Genomic DNA, 22,588 nt, shown 5'->3' on the forward strand with positions numbered 1-22,588 from the left:
GTCAGAAACAACTAGTTCAGTATTGATAAGTATATTTCTTTTTAATATATGTAGGTATTATATATTATTTGAAAGTAAGCAGACTTGTGCTGAGGCATTTTTAAAATGTTTGACGTCAAATTGTTTTGTCATTTATGGCATTGCCTTAATAGTACATAGTATTGACAGTACGTACTGTACATATGTACAGTAATATATACAAACGTTGCATTCCTATTTTTGTATTATGTATTTTCCCATATATCTGCAAGAAGCAGTTTAACCCCTTATAGTGACTTTTTGGTAATTTAAAAAATACTCGTACACCACATTTGTGGGTCATATTGGCATTTATGTCTCATCTCATTTTCTGAACCGTTTTATCCTCATTAGGGTCGTGGGGGGTGCTGGAGCCTATCCCAGCTGACTCCGGGCCAGAGGCGGGGGACACCCTGAATCGGTGGCCAGCCGATCGCAGGGCACAAGGAGACGGACAACCATGCACTGGCATATATGTGCACATGTGAATGTGAGTATTATTTTTTAATATTTATATATTTTTATGAGTAAATAAACAAACATAAATTAACAAAAATAATAATAAAACAGTTAACTTCATGTCCATCCTAGCAACACTTGTTGGTGAAATTCACATTCAGTGCACTTGCAGTTAACGCAGAACAAGTGGGTGGCATTTTTCCGAATTATCACCTGCAGTGTTGCAACTGCACTTGTACAGCACAGTCACCTGATCTGCCGCAGTCTTGTTATACTGTATGCTCACCGACCACATCATTAGACACACTTGCTTGAGATCTATTGCGAGCTGTGTGACAAATTTTGTCTCCAGGTTGATTAAAAGCATTAATTGAGCACTATGTTTACTGTGGTGCTTGCTGTTAAGCATCCATGACAAAGTCAAGGTCATTCCCCTCAAACCGCCTCCGGCTCCTACTTAAATTGGCAATCATTTAAACTGTAAAAGCCTGTTTGCTTTATCAGCATCTTGTCCTTTTCCCTTTCTCTCTCTCAGGGAAATTCTTGACTTTCTTGCATCTACTGCATAGCCTAGCTTCTCCTTCTCTTCCTCTGTCTTCAATCATCCCCTCGGTCTCATTTCTGCCCCTTATCGCTATGCTCCACTAATCACTCCCTCCACCGCAATCACTCTTTGACTAGTTATGCTTTCACACCACCCCAATACTTTATCTTCATAAAAGTTCCGTCAGAGATGATAAACCAAATATTCCGAGGGGAACCTTACACATGCTTTAATCACTCTTTCTGTACAGCTTATCCTGGCACGCTCACACTCATCGTACCTAAGAGCAATTTAGTGTTTGGCTAAGCTACCTAAGTATTTTTCCAGGGTCTCAAATATATCAAAAGCTACTCCCCAACCATTTTTTTTTTAAATTTATTTATGGAAAGAAGTACTTTCATCCAGTTTTTATAATTCTTCCCTGTAAAGTCACCTTTTTTATGCAATTGGGTTTGCGCACTTGTCATCTAAAAGGAAGCTTGGATTGGATAGCTGTGGCTTGGATTGCGGTTTGTTTGCGAGTGGAGGGGCGGTACAGCACATTTTGGTGGCCTCAGGGTCCGAAATTGCCAGTACGAGGCTCTGTCTGGTAATTCAGACAGACTGAGTGTGATGAGACGATTTCATCATAGACTGCCTTTTAACACAAGGACTACTTTGATTGTTGGGCCTTCAATAGTGACAGCTCATTTGGATTTCATTGTTTTGTTTTCTGGGGAAGTTTTATCCACCGATACCATCAATATTTGATATTTTGCTCCGGAAAAGTACCATATTTTCTCGCATATAAGCTGTATTTGTAACAAAAAAAATGATGACCAAATCAAGGGTACGGCTTATATGCGCACAAGACTTGCTATACTACTCTTTTTCACTAGTATATGTCGGCAAAGGAACATTTACTATTTGTTGGTTATTTTCTGTTTTGTAGTAAGAAAACAACCATAACTGGATGAATTAATTCCTTATGATATTGACCCTAATAATGTGATTTTGATTCATACAGTAGCTTAGAAATACCACGTGTGATTATTTTTCTTCAGATTTTCCCTTCAAAGTAATACATTTGTACTCCCTATTAAATCCATGAATATGGAGGTGAAAATTGTGTATCGGGGGGCGGCTTATGCGCGAGAAATTGTAAAATTCAACGATTTAAAGGGAATTTTAAGGGTGCGGCTTATATGGGAGTAAATACGGTAATGAACAACACTTGACAACAAGGACAACCAGAGGCTCTCCATTGAACATGTGTACTTTTTGTTTAGTCAAAGAGAAAGAGGTAAGATTTTAAATATCATTTACATGCGTACACTTGGCATCATTCCGTGTCAGGACGCACACATTTTATTTTGAATACTTAACATCTTTAGCTTTCTAGGGTTTTTTTGCATGTCAGTGTGCTTTTAACTTGAGGATGAATACTCCGGTTTAAACCAACACTCAGGTCACAGCATGAACTGTTCATGCATGTCTCCTTTGATGAAAAGTAAAGTAAAACATCATCTAAGAAAATCAAAATAGTCCAGTTTTAATCATTAAATTCCCTGAAGATGAAATGATCTAGATGAATGAGAGGGTTCCACAGGCACATGCACTTATCATATTATCATAGCAAAATGTGTCTTGAAAGAAAAATGGAGTGTGTTTTGGAAAGACTCTTCCTTTTGTCTTTTCTCCTTTTAGAGGAAGTCTTTGGCCAGAGCGTCTCCAAAATTGGGTGCGGCCATGAGAATTGCAATGGTGCAGATTATGTTGAAGACACTGAAGCCCACCAGACACAGGCGGTCGATGACGGCTGCAGCGAACTGCCACTGTTCAGCTAGACTGAGCTGCCGGTCCTGTTCCCGAACCCGTTCCACCAAGAACTGCACTTCGCTGAGAAGGGCCTTGAGCTGGTTTTCCACTGCCCCGCTTGCAATGACGCCACTGTGGGCGTCTGAGAAGGCAGCCCTCCCTGAATCCGTACCCGCTTCTAAACCAGCCGACCCCGGACACATGGTCGATGAGTCGGCGTTAATGGATGCCGTTTCCTGCGACTTGCCCGATGAAAATTGTTGATGGCTCGGAATTTCTCCTCCATCGGAAGCTTCTCTGTCTTCGTAGGGTCCATAGGACCCCCTTATTTGACTGTGACTCTGGGCTTCCAGTTCTGCTGTGGAATGAAAGGCCTGGAATCCCATGTAGGGCAGATGACCGTTGGGTTGAGGGTGCAAATTGGGGTTGGGCTCTCTATGGATGACATGTGGAAGTATAACAGCTTGAGAAATGCAATCGTGAGGTGGGGTTTGTTGGAGCTGGGCCAGGCTGGCTCTCAGGGAGGCCAGGCTTTGGGGGATGATGGCGCTCAGTTGAGTGGCAGGTGAGGACAGGGTCTTGCTTTGAGTGTCTGCCTGGCTCTGTGGACGATCATGTTCCATTCCCTCACCTGGACGTTTCATCCTCAGGAACCAAGGCACCCATTGGAGCAGAACTAGGTTGACCTGTCAGACAATGACAATAGAAAAGGTTGAATGAAAGAGAACAAGCGCTATAGAAAACGAATGGTAAGACTGAGGTGTGCTTGAAAGTCTCAAGGGGGGTTATGAAATGTTGATTCACACAAAAGCCAGAGTGGCACTAATGGAAAAGTCCAAGAATGCATCCTGTTTTTACACCTCTTTATTTAAATGTGAAACCAGGTTTGACTTGATGTAGACTTAGTGAATAGCTCTCACCTTTAAGTTTTAGAACATAGAGGACCCAACTCACCCAATGTGGGATCTGTTCATTGTTGGTGTTGTGGTGATGGAACTGAAGGACAATGACTGTAGCCACTACAGACATCCCAACGATCACCATGGTGCTGGCAAAGTACTGACCTTTAACATACAATGTGTAGATTGTCAATGAGTTGAGCTTCCTTAAAATCCAACAAGACCAATATCGAGCAGTTTTTTAAAGGACATAAAAAAGTAGCAACTGACCTATGAGAGGTATTGAATCTGAAGTCGCAGGCATAATCTCAGCAACCATCAACATGAAGACGGTCAGAGAAAGTAGAACAGTAATTCCTGAAAGAATGACATAAAACAGCTGTCTGTACACTTCCAGAGACCTCAATTCAGCAAACTTTAAAGGTCAGCACTGGATTTTAAATGTTACTTTGAGTTTTTTGCAACAGTCATCGTGAAATAAGCCGACTATTCAAACGGCCATTGTAAAAGGTTTAATTGTTCAATATTGCTACACTTGCTCTGTGTCTCTTAAAGAGAGCTCATGACAAGACTCAGCACTCAAAGAGACATCACAGGGTCCCACGAAATCTGTTTGGCATTTCAAATTAAATAGCACCATATATAACTTCTTTTGCAAACTTCTCTTATGCATTTTATCTTATGTTACATCTGTTTTACTTCTGTGAACAAATGATGGTGTTTGAGGCATAACTCTGCACTTGGTATGCTGTGCTTGAGTTCTAATTCCAGTGACTTTGGAACAACTGTTTTTGTTTTACCCTCTCATCTTCCCTCCTGTCTGTTCTTTCTCTCCCTCCCGGTCCCATCACAGTTCTCACTACAGTGTCTACGTAGCTTGACAGAAAAATGTTCCTCTCATGCTGATAGAGCGAGACGCTCCGAAATTCTCAGGAGTGTTGAAGACGGCGGGCATGTGTGTTTTGATTTATATCCCGAGTACGCTTTCTCATAGCTGTGCCTCCTCACCCAAGCTGATCTTCTCTCCAGAGTTGGCTGGGAGCAGGAAGACCAACAGCGTCATGGACGAGAGGAGTACGCAAGGGATGAGAAGGTTAAGGGCGTAGTAGAGTGTCCGCCTGCGCAGGGTGACCACGAAGGTCACATCAGGGTAAGGCTCTGCACAGCAGTCATAGAAAATCTCGTGGCGACTTCCAGGAACCTCTGAGGAGGACACGGGAAGGTCAAAGATAGGAAAAAAGCAAAAATGTCAAGAAAATCACAACCAAAATATCTCAATTCATCACACTGTATTTGTATAGTAGTTTGCAAAGCCCTGATGTAGACATTCAAACTCACCCACTAGGTCCCACTCTCCATTGGGCATGTATCCCGACACGTCTGCGTCCTTCATCTGAATGTCCAGCAGCCAACCGTCAAATGTCCAGGATCCAAACTTCAACTCGCATTGCTGAATATCAAAGGGAAACCAGCGCACATCCACATTGCAGGTGCTGACAAATATTCCTTTGGGTAAAAAAATATAAAAAGAGGAAATGTATCTGTTCCAAAAGCGTTATAAATTTGAATATTTTCCGAATGTGGAAAAAATAGCACTCACCTGGAGGCAGATACTCACAGAAGCCACTGGAGTTTACCAGCACATTTGTTTTAAAGGTAGCGTCAAACTTCTCGTGAGCACTGCAGCAATGACAGTGATCAATGTGTGCGTGTGTATGAGTATGAATGCGGGATACCTGCTGTTCTGCGCCACGTACCTGTTATAAAGCAAAATGTCAGGTGTCCATACTTGATCTGCGGCGAAGCGAAGATTTTTAACTCCGGGGTACTGTGACTGATTCCACTGCAGGTAGTGATCATACCACTGCTGTAGGGCATACATTTACATCTCACTGATTATTATTCTAGTGCTCAACCCAGCATAATAGACATAAAATATACAACGGTTATGTGTGGGTATATAAGTATTTAATTATTCAATTCTGCATTTGTGTTCCACGTATTCCTGCCATCTGCGTTGCGACAGTGTGGGGGTTTATATAAATGCCGATACAATAGCAGATTATTAATGAATGACTTACCATCTGTAGCCATATATTTGTGGTAAGGAGCTGGTTCTTTTCATCCTTTAACAATGCAAAAGTAAATGAGGAAACATGAAAATTAATGTGTGAAATGGAAAGCTTAACTATTTTTTTAATAAGAAAAAGAGCCATATTTCAACCTTGATGAAGCCCGCTGTGTACCACTGTATTCGAGAACCATTTTAATAACTATTCAAAGTATAATGAATCATTTATTATTAATCAAACAATGAATATTAATAGATATGGACATCTTAAACCCTTGTCCATCCTGCAAGCCGATTTGAGCAAATTCACTTGCATTCCTTCAAAAGAAAAAGTAGGAGGTAAATCGGCCTTTTTTTTTAAACAGACAGAAGCAAGTGTACTGCTTGAGGACGTTGGTTCAAAAGGCATCATTTGTGTTGTGCTGTTTGAGTTGTTGCCTACCACATCCATGACTTGCATTAGCGTGATGGAGAAGTGGACCGTGAGAGTGTGGGAGTCATTGGCTACAGGTCTTTCCATGGGATTATAATCTTTCAGCAACTCCCTGAGCAAAAATCGCTGCTGGGGACCCTGCGTTGTCTCTTGGTCGGTCGATGTGATGGAGAATTTGGAATGTATCGATTATGTTGAGAGAGAAAAAGACACGTGAAAGGAGCACCATTAAAAGAGAACGCTGTGTCAGAAGAAAGCAAAAGAGTAATAGAACCTCGCTACTTCTAATCGATTACATGCCCTGATTGATCACTGGTGGACACACAATCTTTTCATGCTGTTGTAAAGATGTCAGCTTTGTTTCTTATGTGGAAAGTGAGGCTCTTAAAGTAGAGCTAACCTTGACATATAGAATTCACTGGAATATGAGCTTTCACTCTGTGGTCCGTAACTCCAAATGAGGGGGCTTTGATTCAGTGATTTCTTAACAGTGTAATGAAACTGATGTGGTTACAGTGGTCATTTAAAAGCCACATCCCAATATACATATAGACAAAAGAATTGACCTATGTAATGAATCTACTGTTAAGATGGGTGTAGATGGAGGTAGATTTGGTGCAGAAGTAATTTATAAGTTGGAGAAAAAAAATATTGTTTATGGAAAAAATATATAACTTGCGATTAAAGAGATAAACTTGGCAATAAAGTAATTTGAAGTTATAAAAAAATATTTTGTCATTAATTTAGGAAGCTATATATTGCTTCACTGATATAAATTGAAGTTGGATTTTCTCCACGATGTTTCACGGTTATGCACAAATGGGAGTAAGAAAATTACTTTTTTGGCATAGGAGAAAGCAATGCAAAAGTTGAATCGATATAACACTACACTTAATATCATAACAGTTAGGGGTTGGTGGTGCAAAATAGATTGCTGGAGAAAAAACTGCCATTTAATTGTATTCATAGCAGGCACTAATTATATTTTGTGTCTTCTGGACATTCTACTAAATGTGTTTTGTAGTTTAACAATTGGTACCGGAATTTCCCTGATTTAAAAAAGCACGCATCTAGCTTTTTAATATCCCTTTTTCAGTTTCTACATTGCAGTAAAGTACAAACACATGGAGGAGAGAGCAAACTTGATATCCACTTTATTTAAGTATGTGCATGAAGGTACCAATTTTTCTTTTAAATAAAACCAATATAGCATTTATCATAGCAGTAAACTGTTGCTTATTTGAGTATTTACTTGTCATTTTAGGTACATGATACAGGTCACAGTAATTGAGTCTAATCCTTTACCTAACTCCGTGTTATGACTGCCTCTTTATAGCAGGATGGCTCTAGCAATACCTTAATGCATGTCTCGACAATAAAGAGAGAAATACATCACATGCATGACACTTGTCATCACAAAGCTTCTTCAGTGGCGTGAATATGCAAGGTCATACAAACAAACAAAACACACGTGTTAAAGCCCACTCTGTCAAAGTCACTCACCAGGCAGCCAAGTAGCAAGTGTCAAAAGCCAAAGTGCTGCAGTCTGCACCATACTGCAGGTGTTCCCCTCTTGTATGGTCAGAAACAGAACGGTGGAAGATGATGGATGAATCAAGATGTGAGGAGAAGTTGAGTGTGAAATGAACAGTGGTGGAGTGAAGGAAGAAGCAGGAGAATGGATGAGAAGAAAGGGGGAGTAGTAGTGAAGAGAGGGAGCGAGGGTGGGGGAGAGAGATGCATTAAAACTAACACTAGGACAGGGACCGAGATTCTGTATTTTGTCTTTCGTGTTCCTTACTTTAACCTAAAGTCACCCTACTTCATCCATCTTGGTGCTTTTTATGACCGTCTGTGATTGAATCTGGGCAGTAGATCAATTTCCTTGAATCTATTCGCTTATGGGTTGGTTTCTGTTTGAGGGGCTCTAAATTATTGTGATCTATGAAGTGGGGGAGCAGACCACATTAGCTGACAAAACCACAGGGATCATACAGTGCAATATCAGTTAGTACCTTAAATCTCCCAGTTTAACATTTGTGGTTCACAATAGAGTAATGCTGACATCTACTGGATACAACAGCAAATAAAGCATAATAAAACCCACTATAAATTGGACGTGGGTAAAGGGCGCACCAACCAAAGAATACATAATAAAGAGGAAAAAATGTAAATAAGTCGCACTAGCGTATAAATCGCATTTTTAGGGATTTTTTCTTATTTGATCAGAAAATAAGAACAAACATACATTAAAGTAACAATAGTAAAGTGGAGAACAACAGGATAAATAGCCAGAGTTTTTCCAGATAACTACAGCCTACAAACAATAATATAACACACTGGGTGGGCAGAGAGGGATAACATATTTAATATAAGTCATACTTATATATAAGTACATAGTTACATATAAGTCATACTTCAATATTAGTTGCAGGCCCAACCAAATTATGGGAAAAAAGTGCAATTTATAGTCCTGAAAATATGGTACTCGCTTTACACTTCATTTGAACCATTCTAAACACAATACTGTCTGTCATATACAAGTTAAATCAAATAAAGGGGAAATGTTCTCTGCTGTACACAAATACAAGCATCTACTAAGACTATTTTTAAATTCATGTGCATATATTCACTCACTGTCCATCTCTAACATTTTGATTTTTTTTCTTTCTTTCCTAAAAGTAGATTATTCACACGTTTGTTGCTCGTGTAAATAGATTATAGATGGGGAAAAACAAACACCAAGAAAAAAATAGGAATATGTTGAACCCGGATTTATAAAATTGACGCACATCCAGCAGGTAGGGGGTGAGGCGTCACAATTCCCCGCATCCATCGTAATATTCTTTTCATCTACGACTTACGCTTTTCCCCGGATCAGCGGGGTTACTTCGTGGACAGGCGAGTGTTTTTTGTGTGTCTGTGTGTTAATTTAAGTCTTTGAAAGTTTGTGGAATTTGTTGTGTTTTGTGTTGTCAATAAATGGTCTATACGCCAAGCGGTAGGCGAGAAATGGTGCAATGGCGGTGCGTTGTACGGCCGCCAGTAGAATGGAGCTCTTAGGACGCTCCTCCGTTAGCATAAACAGAAACAATCGCTTTTTCGATTGACGGTGTTTTAAAGAAATGCATTTTGCACACTTTTCTGTCAAAACGCTCTGTATATAATCATCTTTTATTTCAATAATCACTTCGGACGATTGCTCTTTTGTCTCGCTACTTAAAAGTCGCCACGATCAAATATATAGAGATGTTCTTTTGTTGCACTTTTGAACACGTTCTATGTTCACGTGCTCGCTTTTCTGTTTATATATATAAAAAAATACAAATATTATTCATTTGCTATTCGACTTTATAGAACACGTGCTGCTTAAAATGTGGGTTGTAGCCCGAAGACACTGTAGATACTATACATGTGTTTAATGATATCGAGTGAAATTGCGTTAAAGGGAGTGTTTTGACAGATGTTTGAGTTTTAGGGATTTAAGCCGACGTGTGCACTTTTGTTTGTGATTGACTCCATGTTTTGTTGTTATTGTGACCTTCATGTTTAGCATGGATTTATCTATCGCGTGCCTTCCTTCATATTGCCTTTCCCATGTAACATTTATGCAAGCGGTTTCCGTTTTACTAACCTCATTGCACTAATCCATCTTTGCTACCCTGTCTTCCGGTCACGTGACATAAACGAAAGTTAACTTTTGAGCAAGAAATGAAATCGAAACTATTAAATCTAACAACCGTCCATCTTCGTCGCCTTTTTGAATCATTCACTGAGTTACTACCTGTAAAGTAATTTGTGTAGGTAAGCGGTGTTACTTAAAATCGTTGCAGCATCATTCGTCTATTTTTGATCCGTTGAGTGATCTGAGAATCAAAAGGCGTTTGGAACAAACTACCTTACTTCGTCAACTAAGAAAACTTTATGCATAGTCGGGTGTGCGTTTTCACTTTTTGAACGACGTGCATCTAAAGCCTTTCTTTTCACCTTCATCGCAACTAGTACTTCCAACAAGGTAATGTTCATAATTTAATAACATTGCAAGTATGGTGTCATTCTTTTATCAAGATCAGCCACTTTAGGGGAAAAACATCTAAACCACTTTTATTACTGTGCTACTTCGACCACATTTGAACAAAATTATTACTATTATTATTACTTCTGACTCTTCATACATTCGATTGTCTATTTTCACCAGCTGCATTTATAAAAATATTTCTAATCGCAATTTTACTTCCTTGTAAAATTAACTTAAAATGTGAGATTTCTGAACTTTGTATTGACCAATGCATATTTAACTAGGTCAAATCTCATGCGACACCACCAAACAAAAAAAATCCTAAAAACTACAGAATATTGGTACAGTAATTTATTGTTAACAATAGAGGGCCTTACAGATAATGGTGGTGGTTCAGGGTTAGGTTTAGGGCCATCCCACGTTTCTAGGCCTGCAACAAACAGGTTTACCTGTGACTCCATGATGTGATTTTGAAAGGCGACAGCACGTGTCAAAGTGGCGGCCCGGGGGCCAAATATGGCCCGCCGCATCATTTTGTGTGGCCCGGGAAAGTAAATCATGAGTGCTGACTTTCTGTTTTAGGATCAAATTAAAATGAAGAGTATAGATGTATATTACATTTCCTGATTTTCCCCCTTTTAAATCAATAATTGTAATTTTTAATCATTTTTTTTCTGTATTTTTAGTTCAAAAATCATTTTGTAAAATAAAAAATACAATAAGAAGCTAAAATAAACATTGTTTTAGATCTATAATAAACTGAATATTTAGGCTTTTTAATCCAGTTCTTTTAATCGATTTATAAAAAACAAATCTAAATATTATATCTAAAATGGTCCGGCCCACATGAGATCTGGTCACCATGAATGTGGCCCGCTTCCCAAATTGGGTTTGACACCCCTGGGCTACAGTGTTGCTTGTGCCTTGACAATGCATGAGCAGAGTAGAGTGAGGTTTGCGCTACCTACCACACAATACAGATATCCGTCTTGTTGTTAGCGCCATCTCCGTTTCTCCTCAGGCTTCAGCCCATGTCAGCCCCAATTATCATGATTCCCAAATATTGTGATGTTGTCCATTAATGTGGCAGCATCCTGCCCTGTGAAAAGAGATCTGCTGACTGAAGGAAACTCGGTATTTGGTGTTTCGTTGTAAATCACACGTGATTAAAAAAAATGGATATGCTTGATGGGATAATACCAATTAATGCCACCAAGCAATTCTGTTTTTGATTAAAAGTAAAATCAATGTAATCATTTTAAAATGTGGTGTGTTGTGGTTAAATTTGAGTTTGTTAATGTGATGTGTCGTGCTTTTTCAATGATGCAGCAGTATGTAGTTATGAATCTATCAAAAATTATGTTAGGCTCAATGGCATCATCAAACCAAGATCTCAATTATTCATCACCGTCCTTTTACCCGGGGATAAAGTTTCAGTGTGACTGGGAGTGAGGTAGCATGTCACCTTGCAATATCTCTGACTGGCAAGTTTATATTTCACAAGATGCTTACAACAGCAGCCATTATGTCGATTTCCATGGTCTTTATTCCCAATATGACCAATAAAGTTTTTAGATCATACAAAAGGCTTTTCTTTTGGTAAAAGAATGGCACTCAAGGGAGTATTGGTATTGCACATTCTATGCCATGCGCTACATTATTCAGAAACATTTGCTCATGATGGGTTAAAGGGTCCCCAAAAGTGTCTTAAATGGAAATAGCATCCCATAACCCCTTCTTGCTTTTGTTTCTAATGTTCTCTTGTGGTTGTCTTTGTCTTTCAGGTATACTGTCCATCACTCTGAGGTTTTCTTTTTAGGTGTACATTTGTTTCAACTCAGCACATCCAGCTGTTTCTGCCACAGTCTTTCTCAACCCCTGCGCTATGAGCAGAGGTAGAGCAGGCTCTTACAACGAGTACTACAGCCCCCCATCACTATATTTTCAGGAGCAATACAAAAGATCCTGCCCATCCACTTCCTTTCCGAGAACCGGCCCGGAACTCCAGCCGAAACCTTTGCATCACTATAACAGCCCGGGATGTCTTGTAGCATCCACCCAACCTCATTTTCCTCTTGATCCTTGTACCCATCCCTTCAGTCCTCAAAAGCTCGGCAGGTCAGGTAGTTCCTCATACCAGCTTCAGTCATGCCACAGTAGACATCCAATCCCCCACCGGGGTCGGGGTTATTATAATCAGGCTCACAGGTTTGCTGGGTACGTGAACCAAAATCAGGCACAAAGTCGATACCGCCACCCTGACAGTGACTGGAGCGTCCAAACTGACGCTCTCTGTGACAGTTTTCAGACCTTTTCCTTCGACTTAAACAGGCCAAGCAGTGAAAACAAGAGTTTTGAAAGAATTTCTACATTGTGCGTTTCAAGTAGACCGAACGACATCACTCTTACACCAGAAATCCAGGATCAGGTGCGCTGGTCTTTAAAACCAAGCAAAAGTATCTCTGCAAAATTGCTGGCCAAAAAACTACATCTTCCCAAAAAAATAATCAACCAAGCACTCTATTCTTTAGAGCGTTCACAAAAAGTGTTCAAGCAAGGACTTAGCCCTCCAGAGTGGACTCTGAACTTGAGAAATAGACGGGTTGAGGAACCTCAATCTTACAGCTTCCAAAAATCTAAAGTTAGGTTAGAGACAAACTCAGAAGTAGAAGACATCGGCTCAGACACAGAAACCCTTTCTAATTGTTCTTCAGAGTCTCCTGTTTTGGAAACATTTAATTCATCTCAGCAACATAGACATTGCTGTAGCGGCACGTCCGCTGATCACGATTTCACAATGGCAAGTATGAAAGAGGACATTCTGCAGAACCTCCTGACGTTAGCCCCAGTATCAGCAACGATGTTAGCAAAAAATATGAATTTGAGGAATCCAAAGCAGATCAATTCCACCCTGTACTCCCTGGAGAAGACTGGTGAAGTCGTGAGAAACCGTGACACCAATCCGCAGAGCTGGGATCTCTCGGACCACCAAAAAGAGAGAATGATGAGGACCCTTAAAGCATCAAAGAGCGCAGCTATTGAGGAAGCTGTTAAGGTGGAAAAGGCGGACTTACTGCCGGAACAGATGAAAGAAGAGCCGCCGCCGCCAGGACCGATAAAAGAAGAGTTTCTGCCATTGGGTGAAAGTTGGCTGCCAAAGGCAGAAGTGGTAGGTTCTGTTTTGTGCTTTACTCTTGTTTTTTCTTTAACTGACAATGATGCCTTGCCATCTGGAAGTTTTTTTTCCTTCCTAGTAGAGTTTTCCCGTTATCATGTGAATCCAAAATCATCTAATTTTGAGGATTGGCTGATTCCAAGTCCTGATCTGATATCCAAAATATTTTTAAGGAAGTGGGAAAAAACAGCACGACCAAATGTTTTCCAATGTGGGTGACTTGGTTTCATTGCCAACCAGACCTCCAATCCATCTTAATTGAGGAAACACTGCCAACCTCCGTCAATTGCAAAGATTGGTAGCCAATGAGTTAATACTCATAATATTAAAAAAATAAAAATTAAACCAGTTTTTTTTTTAGTTTTATTTATTTATTTTTTACCAATATCCAATCCTCTGAAAATAATGTGATTGTATCTGGGACATCCTAACACTTCAAAAACATATATATTATTATTATTTTTGCTTCCAGATGTCCTCTACTCCGCCTAAACAACCCCCCTTAAACAGACTCCAGGAGGAAGTGGCTGTCGAAGGACAGTGGGCTTCTGACGATATCCCAGAATATCTAAACAGTATTCGGAATGAGGCCAACTATGAGAAACCAACCAATGAGAATGCCAACCCCGTTGGAACTGTTGCTGTTTCTCTGGCTGCCCCTCCAGCACAGAACCTTTGGGCCAAATTGCAAGAAGTTCGTCAAAAGAATCCTGTGAGCGGCCTAATGGAATACGCCCAATATCTGGGCCACAGTTGTGAGTTCATACTCCTTGACCAATCGGGACCCTCCCACGACCCCAGGTTAGTCCATCAAGTTCGTTCTGTGGAGATCTAGTGGATCTTTACGGCAAATTATCTTCATTCATGATGAAATTTGTCCGTATACTGAATAAAATGTCATTACTATTTGCATATTAATGTTACTCTGGCAGATTCCGCATGCAGGTCATGCTCAACAGGAGACTTTTTCCAGTTGCTGAGGCCTCTGCAAAGAAGGTCGCCAAGAAAGACGCTGCCGCCGCCACCTTGCTCATACTTGTGGCAGAAATGCAGGCAGGCGGTAATGAAGGAAGTAACTCTAATTTAAACGAAACAAAGGGCCTTCTCTCCAACCCTGGTGTAGGTTTGCGCTAAAATATACAGCATCATCACAAAGTCACATTTAAGTTTTAGTCCTAATAAAATATTGAATTCTGCTTCATGCCAGGGTTCCACTCAGGGCTCAGGTGGTGTTTTTGGAGGAGGCACCGGAGTAGGCACCGTGGAAGTGATGGGCATGCCCGATGGACCTCTTCAGCCACTTTCCCGCTCGCTCCCTGGAGGGAAGAATCCGGTGTCCGTCCTGATGGAATACAGTCAGCACAGCGGGAATCCCATTGAGTTTATTATCACTGGTCAAGTTGGCCCCCCACATGACCCCAGGTACTGTCTACTTTACTACCAGACATACGCTATTCATAATCCTTTTTTTGTCAATGCAATCTTGAGTTACGATGCAGAGGAAGCAGGGAACTGTTGTTTTTTTAATACATCAATTACCAAAAGATAGAGGCACAAAGAAACTTTTCTGTATACATTTGGCAATTAATTAATTGATTAAGCAACAGTGTTATCTATGTACAATAGTTTCTTGAAATATACTAATATTTCTCTAGTGATAAACAAATCCTGGCATTTGCTAGCTCAACTAATGCCTACTCAAATCACCCCTAGGTATTTTCTTTTTGAATGTGGTGTTTCGCTGACATTAGTTAGAATGTTCTTCATCTAATCTCACTTTATTACTATGGGGGCATATTGTCACACAGGCCTTTCTTGTAATCAGCTGACAATGACATACAACCAGCTTGTGTTTTAGGAATTTGCTACAAGCTAATCTTGAATTTCATTATTATAACACCAGCTCCTCATATTTTTACATGTCATTTGTATACCTAGACCAATTACAATTGTTAAACAATTAAAAGGGATTTTTACATGCCAGAGAGTATACTCAGCCACTTCTTTTTTTCTCAGATTCATGTACAGAGTGAAGGTTGGAGAGAATCTGTTTGCAGAGGCCTCTGCTCCGAGCAAAAAGGCAGCGCGCCAGCTGGCAGCTGAGGAGGCTGTCAATGAATTGATGGCTGACGGGAGGCTACAACTCAACAAGGTGAGGAGGGACAAGATGTACTATCCTCATCAGGGTTTTACTATCTTATTTCAATTGTTTGTTCTGTAAAGTTTTCACCTTATCTCCCTGTCATCTCTCCACAGCCCCAATTGCCCCTCGGCTCCTCCAGTGATAGCGACAGTTGCGGGACGTGCCCATCTCTGCCTCCTTTGACAGCCGACGAGTTGCGAGCAGCGCACGAGGCCGGCGTCGGGGATCTCATCAATCACCTGAACAACAACGCCGTGTCGGGGCTTCTGGAGTACGCTAGGGCCAGAGGATTTGCTGCCGAGATCCGTCTGGTGGGCCAGTCCGGGTCAGCGCACGAGCCCAAGTATGCTAATATTTATTTGCCAGTCTCAGTGTTCATGGGCTACAAAGGGAAAAGACCTGATTTCATTTTTGGTTTGCAGGTTCACCTATCAGGCTAAACTGGGTGGACGTTGGTTCCCGCCAGTTTGCGCGTCCAACAAGAAGCAGGGCAAACAGGAGGCAGCTGATGCTGCACTACGGGTTTTGATTGGCGAAGCAGAGAGGGCAGCCCGCACTGGCGAGCTACTCCCTGCCGAGGTATCCCCGCCACCTGTGTAGATTGGCTTTTTTCTTTTTTTTTATAAAATTTTGTTTATATCGACACTGTACTAAACTGTAGAGACACAAGTCTGCATATAACAGAATTGCTCCATTGGGCTTAAGATATGACCCCCATAAACTAATTTATGTGCAATCATATAAATGCAATTACTAGCGTAATTTAATGACGTTTCCAGAAAATAGTTTTTATTTAAAAGGAAAAAAGTCCCCTCAGATTGATTGTCTGTTAAATATACTTAACCTTTTCTGCCTGACTTCTTCATTTTCTAGCTTCCTGTAAGTGGCAGCACATTGCACGACCAGATTGCCATGCTAAGCCACCAGCGTTTCAACGCCCTGACCACACGGATCCAACACAGCTTGTTAGGACGCAAGATCCTGGCCACCATCATCATGAGGAGGGGGGAAGGACTGGGAACAGTTGTCAGCTTGGGAACTGGTGTGTATGGTGTTTTCCAGAAAATATCTGTTGATCTTTGGCATATTGTAGTCATTTGCAACAACACTGATACTGATGTCAAACCGCCCCCGCCCCGCTCAATTCCAGGTAATCGCTGCGTTAAGGGGGAGGAGCTGAGTTTAAAAGGTGACACTGTGAATGATGGCCATGCCGAAATCATCTCCAGAAGGGGATTCGTCAGGTACAAATTGATCTTTTTTTTGTAATCAACACCACATCGGTGGCCTTACTAAGAATTTCCATCCCTCTTAGATTTTTGTACAGTGAGTTGCTGAAACACTTTGAATGCACAGAAAATAGTATATTTGAGCCGACGGAGGATGGCAATTTACGGATCAAATCGGACATCACCTTTCATCTCTACATCAGGTGGGATGACGTTTCTCTTTCCAATTTTGATCCATCTTATATCAATATTTCACTTTTTTTTTCTCTTGTAAAGTACGGCGCCATGTGGTGATGGTGCTCTTTTTGACAAGTCTTGCAGCGAGACGGGTGAAGAGGTGGGTGGTCACCAACCTCTGTTTGAGAATGCCAAGCAGGGCAAGCTGCGCACTAAGGTGGAAAATGGTGAGGTGCTCAAAACATGCAAAGACGAGTTCCCATCTACCCTTCGGACCTGTGTTACCTTTTCCATTTCTATGTCGTACTTACTACCAGGCGAGGGAACCATCCCAGTTGAGTCCAGCGCTATTGTGCCTACTTGGGATGGCATTCAACATGGGGAGAGGCTGCGCACCATGAGCTGCAGTGACAAGATCCTGCGCTGGAACGTGCTGGGGCTACAGGGGGCGCTGCTCACTCACTTTCTCCATCCCATTTACCTGAAGTCCATCACGCTAGGTAAACCATTTTGTTGGACATCTTGCTCTCTGTAGCGTGAAAACATCTCAGTTTTTAATTACTGTCATTTTCGACTATTGCGCACCTGAAACACCAGCCACCAAATTTGTCAAGAAAACTGCATTTGTCGTTACATAAACCACACGAGCCAGAAAGCTGCAATTCAAAGCAGAGGGAAGTAGAGGTTAAGAGTTGGAAAATTATTATAGACACTTTTCTTTCCATATTCTATGGCAAAAAGGTTAGCTAGACTTGCGTCTGCTCATGGAATCCAGTACAAGTGCTGAGATCAATCCAATAGCATCCAACCTGCAGTACAAACACTGTAATTAATCAATGTAACCTTCTTCCGTTCAGGGTATCTGTACAGCCACGGTCACCTGACCCGGGCAGTCTGCTGCCGGCTGGCCAGAGATGGAGAAGCATTCAGCCAAAGTCTCCCTCCTCCCTTCCAGCTCAACCACCCAGAGGTGAGAGAGAGCACTGTCATGAATCACTTTGTGGGCCTCACCGATTGAAGCCCTCCAGCCAGTTTCTTTTTCTTTTAAAGCAAGCGTATTGATCAGTTGACACTGAATAAGTGGGTCACACCAGTGGAGTTGAAATCTGTTTGCACAGTGGCTGCAATTTGTGTAACCCTCCGCCAAATTAGAAATATGATGATGATGGTTAAGCAAACTAAAAGCACATTTTCAGAAAGACGCTTATTTATTTATATATTTATTCATGTATTTATTAACTTACTTATTACCTATCTATTTATGTCTAAAATGCCTTTCCTATTACTGCATCCTCACCCTCTTGCTACTGTGACAAGGAAATTTCCCGAATACGGGATGAATAAAGTTATCCAATCCAATTATATTTCACTTTCCACAGGTGGGTCGGGTCAGCGTATACGATTCCACACGTCACACAGGCAAAACTAAGGAGTCCAGTGTGAACTGGAGCCTCCCTGACCATACAAGCGTGGAGGTTCTGGATGGCACCAAAGGCAAACAAGATGGGTATGTCACTAAAATACTGTAAATGTTTATTAATAACTTTGATATACAGTGGAACCTCCCAAGTTGAATGCTGTTAGTTGTGTATCTTGGCATTGAGTCGTGCAAATAGTGATCGAACTATTACATTGGGTTCAATTCAAGTAAAACTTAACTCTGTGGTCCGCCTAAAATTGAGCTATTTCGATAGCTCTTTTTGTGAAATCTGATCCCGAATCGTAAACCATGGTCCTCTTCCGCACTGCGGAGGCATTAGTACGTGCAACACCCTGTGAAGGTGATCATCAAATTACTCGTTTTAATTCAGTTAACTGCCCAGCAACAGTCCGGTGACGCCTGACTCGTACCGACTGTGAGAACACACCTGGCCTATAAAACGTTCACTGACTTGCCCAATGGCCGTAATTCGTCTCTACAACAGTATGCCGACGGTCGAACTTGGACATATTATATTACTTGCAGGGAATAAAAATCTATTTTTATTTTTATTTTATTTTTCCCTGCCAATCTATGAGTGGGTTTTCTACTTTAAAGATGCTGCCTATGGCTTTTTTAAACCACAGGATTCCTGCTATGACAATCAGAATAAGTGAAATGATGCGTTGGTGAGTTACAGATGATCTTTGGCACGAGAAAAGTTCTTCCAAACCAGCAATCACAAATTTTAGTTTTTTGTAATACCATCAAAAATAGCAATTGCAATTTCCCCTCAAATATTTTTTTATTGTTTTTGTGTAATGTGCTGTTGAGTATTTGTTTTTGCTGCTGATGTAGCCAAAAAAAACTGAAATCAGAAATCATTTCAAAATTAAAATTTTGGATCGCAACAAAATTAGTTGCTGAAGGTTGTGTGGCATGTGGCGGCCCTTAAAGTTTTATACTTTCATTATCCTTTCTGTACTGCTTATCCTCCCTCACAAGCATTACAGGGGTGCTGGAGCCTATTCCAGCTAACTTTGGGGAATAGGTTGAATTGGTTGACAGCCAATCGCAAGCTGCAAGGAGACAAACAACCATTCACACTCAAACCTAGGGAAAATTGAGTGTTCGACCAGCCGACCATGCATGTTTTTGGGATGTGGGAGGGAACTGGAATACCCAGAGAATACCTACACAGATCCAGGAAGAACATGCGAACTCCAGAAAGAAATGTCGTCCCTTGGACGTGCTTACCACTCTTCCACCGGACTGCCCTAAAGTATTATTGCAGGAGTGAAAACAAAGCACATTGTCTTCATTTGAAATGATGACTCAACTTTGTTCCGAATGTGTTCCTTCTAGGAACAAGCTGGGCGTGTCCCGTGTGTCCAAGTCCAACCTGTTCTGTCTGTTCCGCAAACTGTGCCAGCGTTGCAATCGCACCGACCTCCTCTCAATGCAATCATACACTCAGGCCAAGAAGGAGGCATACTCCTTCCAGCTAGCAAAGCACCGCTTCTTCCAAGCGCTCGGCGACCATGGCTACGGCGCCTGGATCGGGAAACCGCTGGAGGAGAAGAGCTTCGAGGTGGGGGAGGAGAGGTTGAGCGAGCCTGTCGCATTTGACAGTAGTCGGAATGGAGGGGCGATGGAATACAACCAGGCGGAGGCGTAATGTTTTTCATACGAAATGGGGGAGGTAAGAGAAGGACAATCAAACCACAATTATCCACTGGTCACCCACGTGTCATCTGATGGAAACATGGCTAAGGGCTGACAAGAGACTTGGTGGAAAAGGACGGATGAAAGACTTTGAAGGTGAAATGAGAAGCCTGAAGGAGGAAGAGGCTTGAAAATAGCAATAGAACGTTTGTAAGGATGAGGGAAAACGATGCCACGTATGGCAAGTTATTTTAGCGTATAAATTCCCCATTTCGTCAAGCTGACTGACTGGCTCTCTCTGAATATTGTGATCTGCTTGTGGATTCCTTTAGATCTTAGATCTCTCATGACGACCAAGCAAGCTTTACTTTGAGAGCACTAAAGGCGCCTCTCCTCTCGATTAAATCCACATCCATCCGTATATGGTCGCCGTGGTTACCATTAGTGCACCACGGGTCCGTGCGCCTCGCTGATTAGTTTTATTCTTTTATATACCGAGCGAGATGATGTCATTGCCTCCGGCCTGTACCTTTTTTTTCGTCAAGATGTAGTTCTACAGGTTCGCCCATCTATGTCTGTTTCTCTCATCTCTCCTTGAGGCAATATTCGTTCATTCCACTTTTGCGGTGAAGGTTTTGTGAGTTCCTTGTGGTCCTTTGTTGTACTCCAACTGATCTTTTTTTTATCTAGAGGATGCAGTATGCAAACTATACCAATGCACAAGTATGATCCAAATACTTGACCAGGCAAACGTAACCCAAAAAAGTGGGATTGGGGAAATGTCCTAACTATAGTTAGTGCACTTACCATGTTTGTCTACTCGGTGTGTACAGACACCTACAATGGAAAGTCCCTTTAAACATTTTTTTTCTTTTAATCAGGCTGATTCGGTTTACCTGTTAAAAAATGACTATACTGCTCTCTTAGCAATAGTTTAGACAAGTTTAATGTATAGAACTGTTTCATAGTATGATTTTTTTAAGCAAAGAATCAATTAAACCATGTTGTGTTGGAATGTCTTCATCTGTCATTCTGAATTCATATGTAATCTGTTGTTTAGCCCTAAAGCAAGGGGTGCTTTCACCTCAGGAATTTTACAAAGGTACTGTCAGCCTCAGGATTTGCCCATCTTTCTCAGAGCTGAAAGTTATCAGTTCTATTCCGAAACATGACTTAAGGGTGTGATGCTCTGATACTGATCGGAGAGTGCAATTAAAATGGTCTAATGCACATTGGGATGAGCAAATAAAAATGTGCGCAGTTTAGGGCTTTAAGATCTGTGAATGCCAACTACACCTTGTGGAATTGGGCCCAGGTGACCTGATATTTCTGATGCATTACTAAAATTCAGTGGTTTGGATTATCTTGTGTATGGCTCAAAGTAATAGGCTTTCAACTAAACTTACAATTTCTCAAATACTGTCGGACTGAAGTGTGGATGAAATTGCTGTGCGAAACTTAGTCTAAATTGCGGACTTAATTCTGCCTTTGCAGAAATGTGTATAAAAGTAAAAAATGGGTTTTAAGGACAATCAAATTAAAGAGGTAAGAATTTTAGTCTTGCAGGCCGAGCACCAGTCACTTTTCCTGTTAGGAGACAAGGTACAGCTATTATTAGCTAATAATGTAGTGATTCGTCAATGATATTTTAATACCCACCCAAAAATAATTGCGTAATATAAAATCAAGAGTTGCAGGAGTTAACTTTTGTATAGTTCCTCACATACTTAAAAGGACCTAACTAAATTGTCATCAGCTATGCATGTAAAAGTGTTCAATAATGAGTGCTTGTTTGAATGACTGCTCCCTCTTGTCTGCCTTTAAGTCAAGTATTTTAAGGGTGGGACTAATGATGAAGAGTAAGACGTCAAGCACGTAGGAGAAGATGGAATGGGTGGGGGGTTGTTGGAGTGAAATATTAGTCCTGAGCCTAGTGCTTAGAGGAGCCAATCGATTCCTTCCCAGGGAAATAGATTGGAAGAGGGAATATCACAGAAGCTGTGCGGGGCGTGCAAAGTCCTTATTGGAGTCAAGCGTGAAAAAGACAAGATTACTTGTATATCTGCACTTAATAAAGTTGAAGAAATGTAGATCGGGCAGGGGTTGAACATCAGGATGGACAAGAAAAACTCATCAACTAAAAAGCAAGTTCATTATGTTAACTCTTACTATTATTCATTCAAATTATTACTATATGCAAATGGTGAGATGGCTCCTTAAATCGCCTTCTCGGGTTGTCCCTTTTGAATACAATGCTTTTTGTTTTAGTTTTTTTTTATGACAGCCGAATATGAAATTTAAAACTGCGCAGGCTCCACTCAGCTGGGTTTTACTACTTTCCTTCAATGGAGCACAGATTTAATTGTAAAATGGGTTTAAATTTGAGTACATGCATAAATTTAACAACTGAGCCAAACAGCCTGGCCCGCCTGTACTGTAATATTGGCAGCCCAATCTTTTGAAGGGGTCAGGATTGTGTCAGAAATAATCAATATAAATTACCCAAGAAAGGGTTTATCTCCTTAATTTTTCATGATTAA

General features: G+C 41.0%; 2 protein-coding genes and 1 long non-coding RNA gene across 3 annotated transcripts; 2 read left to right on the forward strand and 1 right to left on the reverse strand.

Annotated features, from left to right (window-relative positions):
• Nucleotides 1–333: 333 nt before the first annotated feature.
• Nucleotides 334–4,839, forward strand: LOC144072969 (uncharacterized). Its single transcript, XR_013299985.1, has 4 exons — nucleotides 334–508; nucleotides 2,708–3,567; nucleotides 4,571–4,672; nucleotides 4,747–4,839. It is a non-coding gene; the product is annotated as an uncharacterized LOC144072969 (long non-coding RNA).
• Nucleotides 2,290–7,864, reverse strand: LOC144072966 (neuronal acetylcholine receptor subunit alpha-7-like). The gene is made up of 10 exons (XM_077598421.1): nucleotides 7,725–7,864; nucleotides 6,231–6,370; nucleotides 5,799–5,843; nucleotides 5,475–5,584; nucleotides 5,318–5,397; nucleotides 5,056–5,223; nucleotides 4,726–4,920; nucleotides 3,988–4,074; nucleotides 3,773–3,882; nucleotides 2,290–3,504 (listed from the first exon to the last, which is right to left on the reverse strand). The coding sequence occupies exons 1-10, from the start codon at nucleotides 7,774–7,776 to the stop codon at nucleotides 2,704–2,706; spliced, it is 1,788 nt and encodes a 595-aa protein (XP_077454547.1). The 5' UTR covers nucleotides 7,777–7,864; the 3' UTR covers nucleotides 2,290–2,703.
• A 1,148-nt stretch (nucleotides 7,865–9,012) lies between these two features.
• adar (adenosine deaminase RNA specific) lies at nucleotides 9,013–21,067 on the forward strand. The gene is made up of 16 exons (XM_077598422.1): nucleotides 9,013–9,122; nucleotides 12,024–13,408; nucleotides 13,887–14,215; nucleotides 14,347–14,533; nucleotides 14,622–14,836; nucleotides 15,431–15,566; nucleotides 15,671–15,900; nucleotides 15,980–16,136; nucleotides 16,431–16,599; nucleotides 16,708–16,801; nucleotides 16,873–16,989; nucleotides 17,063–17,190; nucleotides 17,281–17,463; nucleotides 17,821–17,933; nucleotides 18,343–18,470; nucleotides 19,749–21,067. Exons 2-16 carry the CDS (start codon nucleotides 12,125–12,127, stop codon nucleotides 20,059–20,061), a joined length of 3,783 nt encoding a protein of 1,260 aa, XP_077454548.1. The 5' UTR covers nucleotides 9,013–9,122; nucleotides 12,024–12,124; the 3' UTR covers nucleotides 20,062–21,067.
• Nucleotides 21,068–22,588: the final 1,521 nt, after the last annotated feature.

This window comes from Stigmatopora argus, chromosome 4 (genome assembly GCF_051989625.1).
Source record: "Stigmatopora argus isolate UIUO_Sarg chromosome 4, RoL_Sarg_1.0, whole genome shotgun sequence".
NCBI lineage: Eukaryota > Metazoa > Chordata > Actinopteri > Syngnathiformes > Syngnathidae > Stigmatopora > Stigmatopora argus.

Bases quoted from the DNA above. Each gene is read 5' to 3' on its own strand.
- LOC144072966 (XM_077598421.1), bottom strand. From the start codon at position 7,776: ATGGTGCAGACTGCAGCACTTTGGCTTTTGACACTTGCTACTTGGCTG. The intron at 6,371-7,724 runs GTGAGTGACTTT...CGACCGACCAAG, and splicing joins ACTTGCTACTTGGCTGCCTG to AGACAACGCAGGGTCCCCAG. The intron at 4,921-5,055 runs GTGAGTTTGAAT...TGTCCTCCTCAG, and splicing joins TGGAGAGTGGGACCTAGTGG to AGGTTCCTGGAAGTCGCCAC.
- adar (XM_077598422.1), top strand. From the start codon at position 12,125: ATGAGCAGAGGTAGAGCAGGCTCTTACAACGAGTACTACAGCCCCCCA. The intron at 14,534-14,621 runs GTAGGTTTGCGC...GCTTCATGCCAG, and splicing joins GCCTTCTCTCCAACCCTGGT to GGTTCCACTCAGGGCTCAGG. The intron at 17,464-17,820 runs GTAAACCATTTT...TCTTCCGTTCAG, and splicing joins CCTGAAGTCCATCACGCTAG to GGTATCTGTACAGCCACGGT.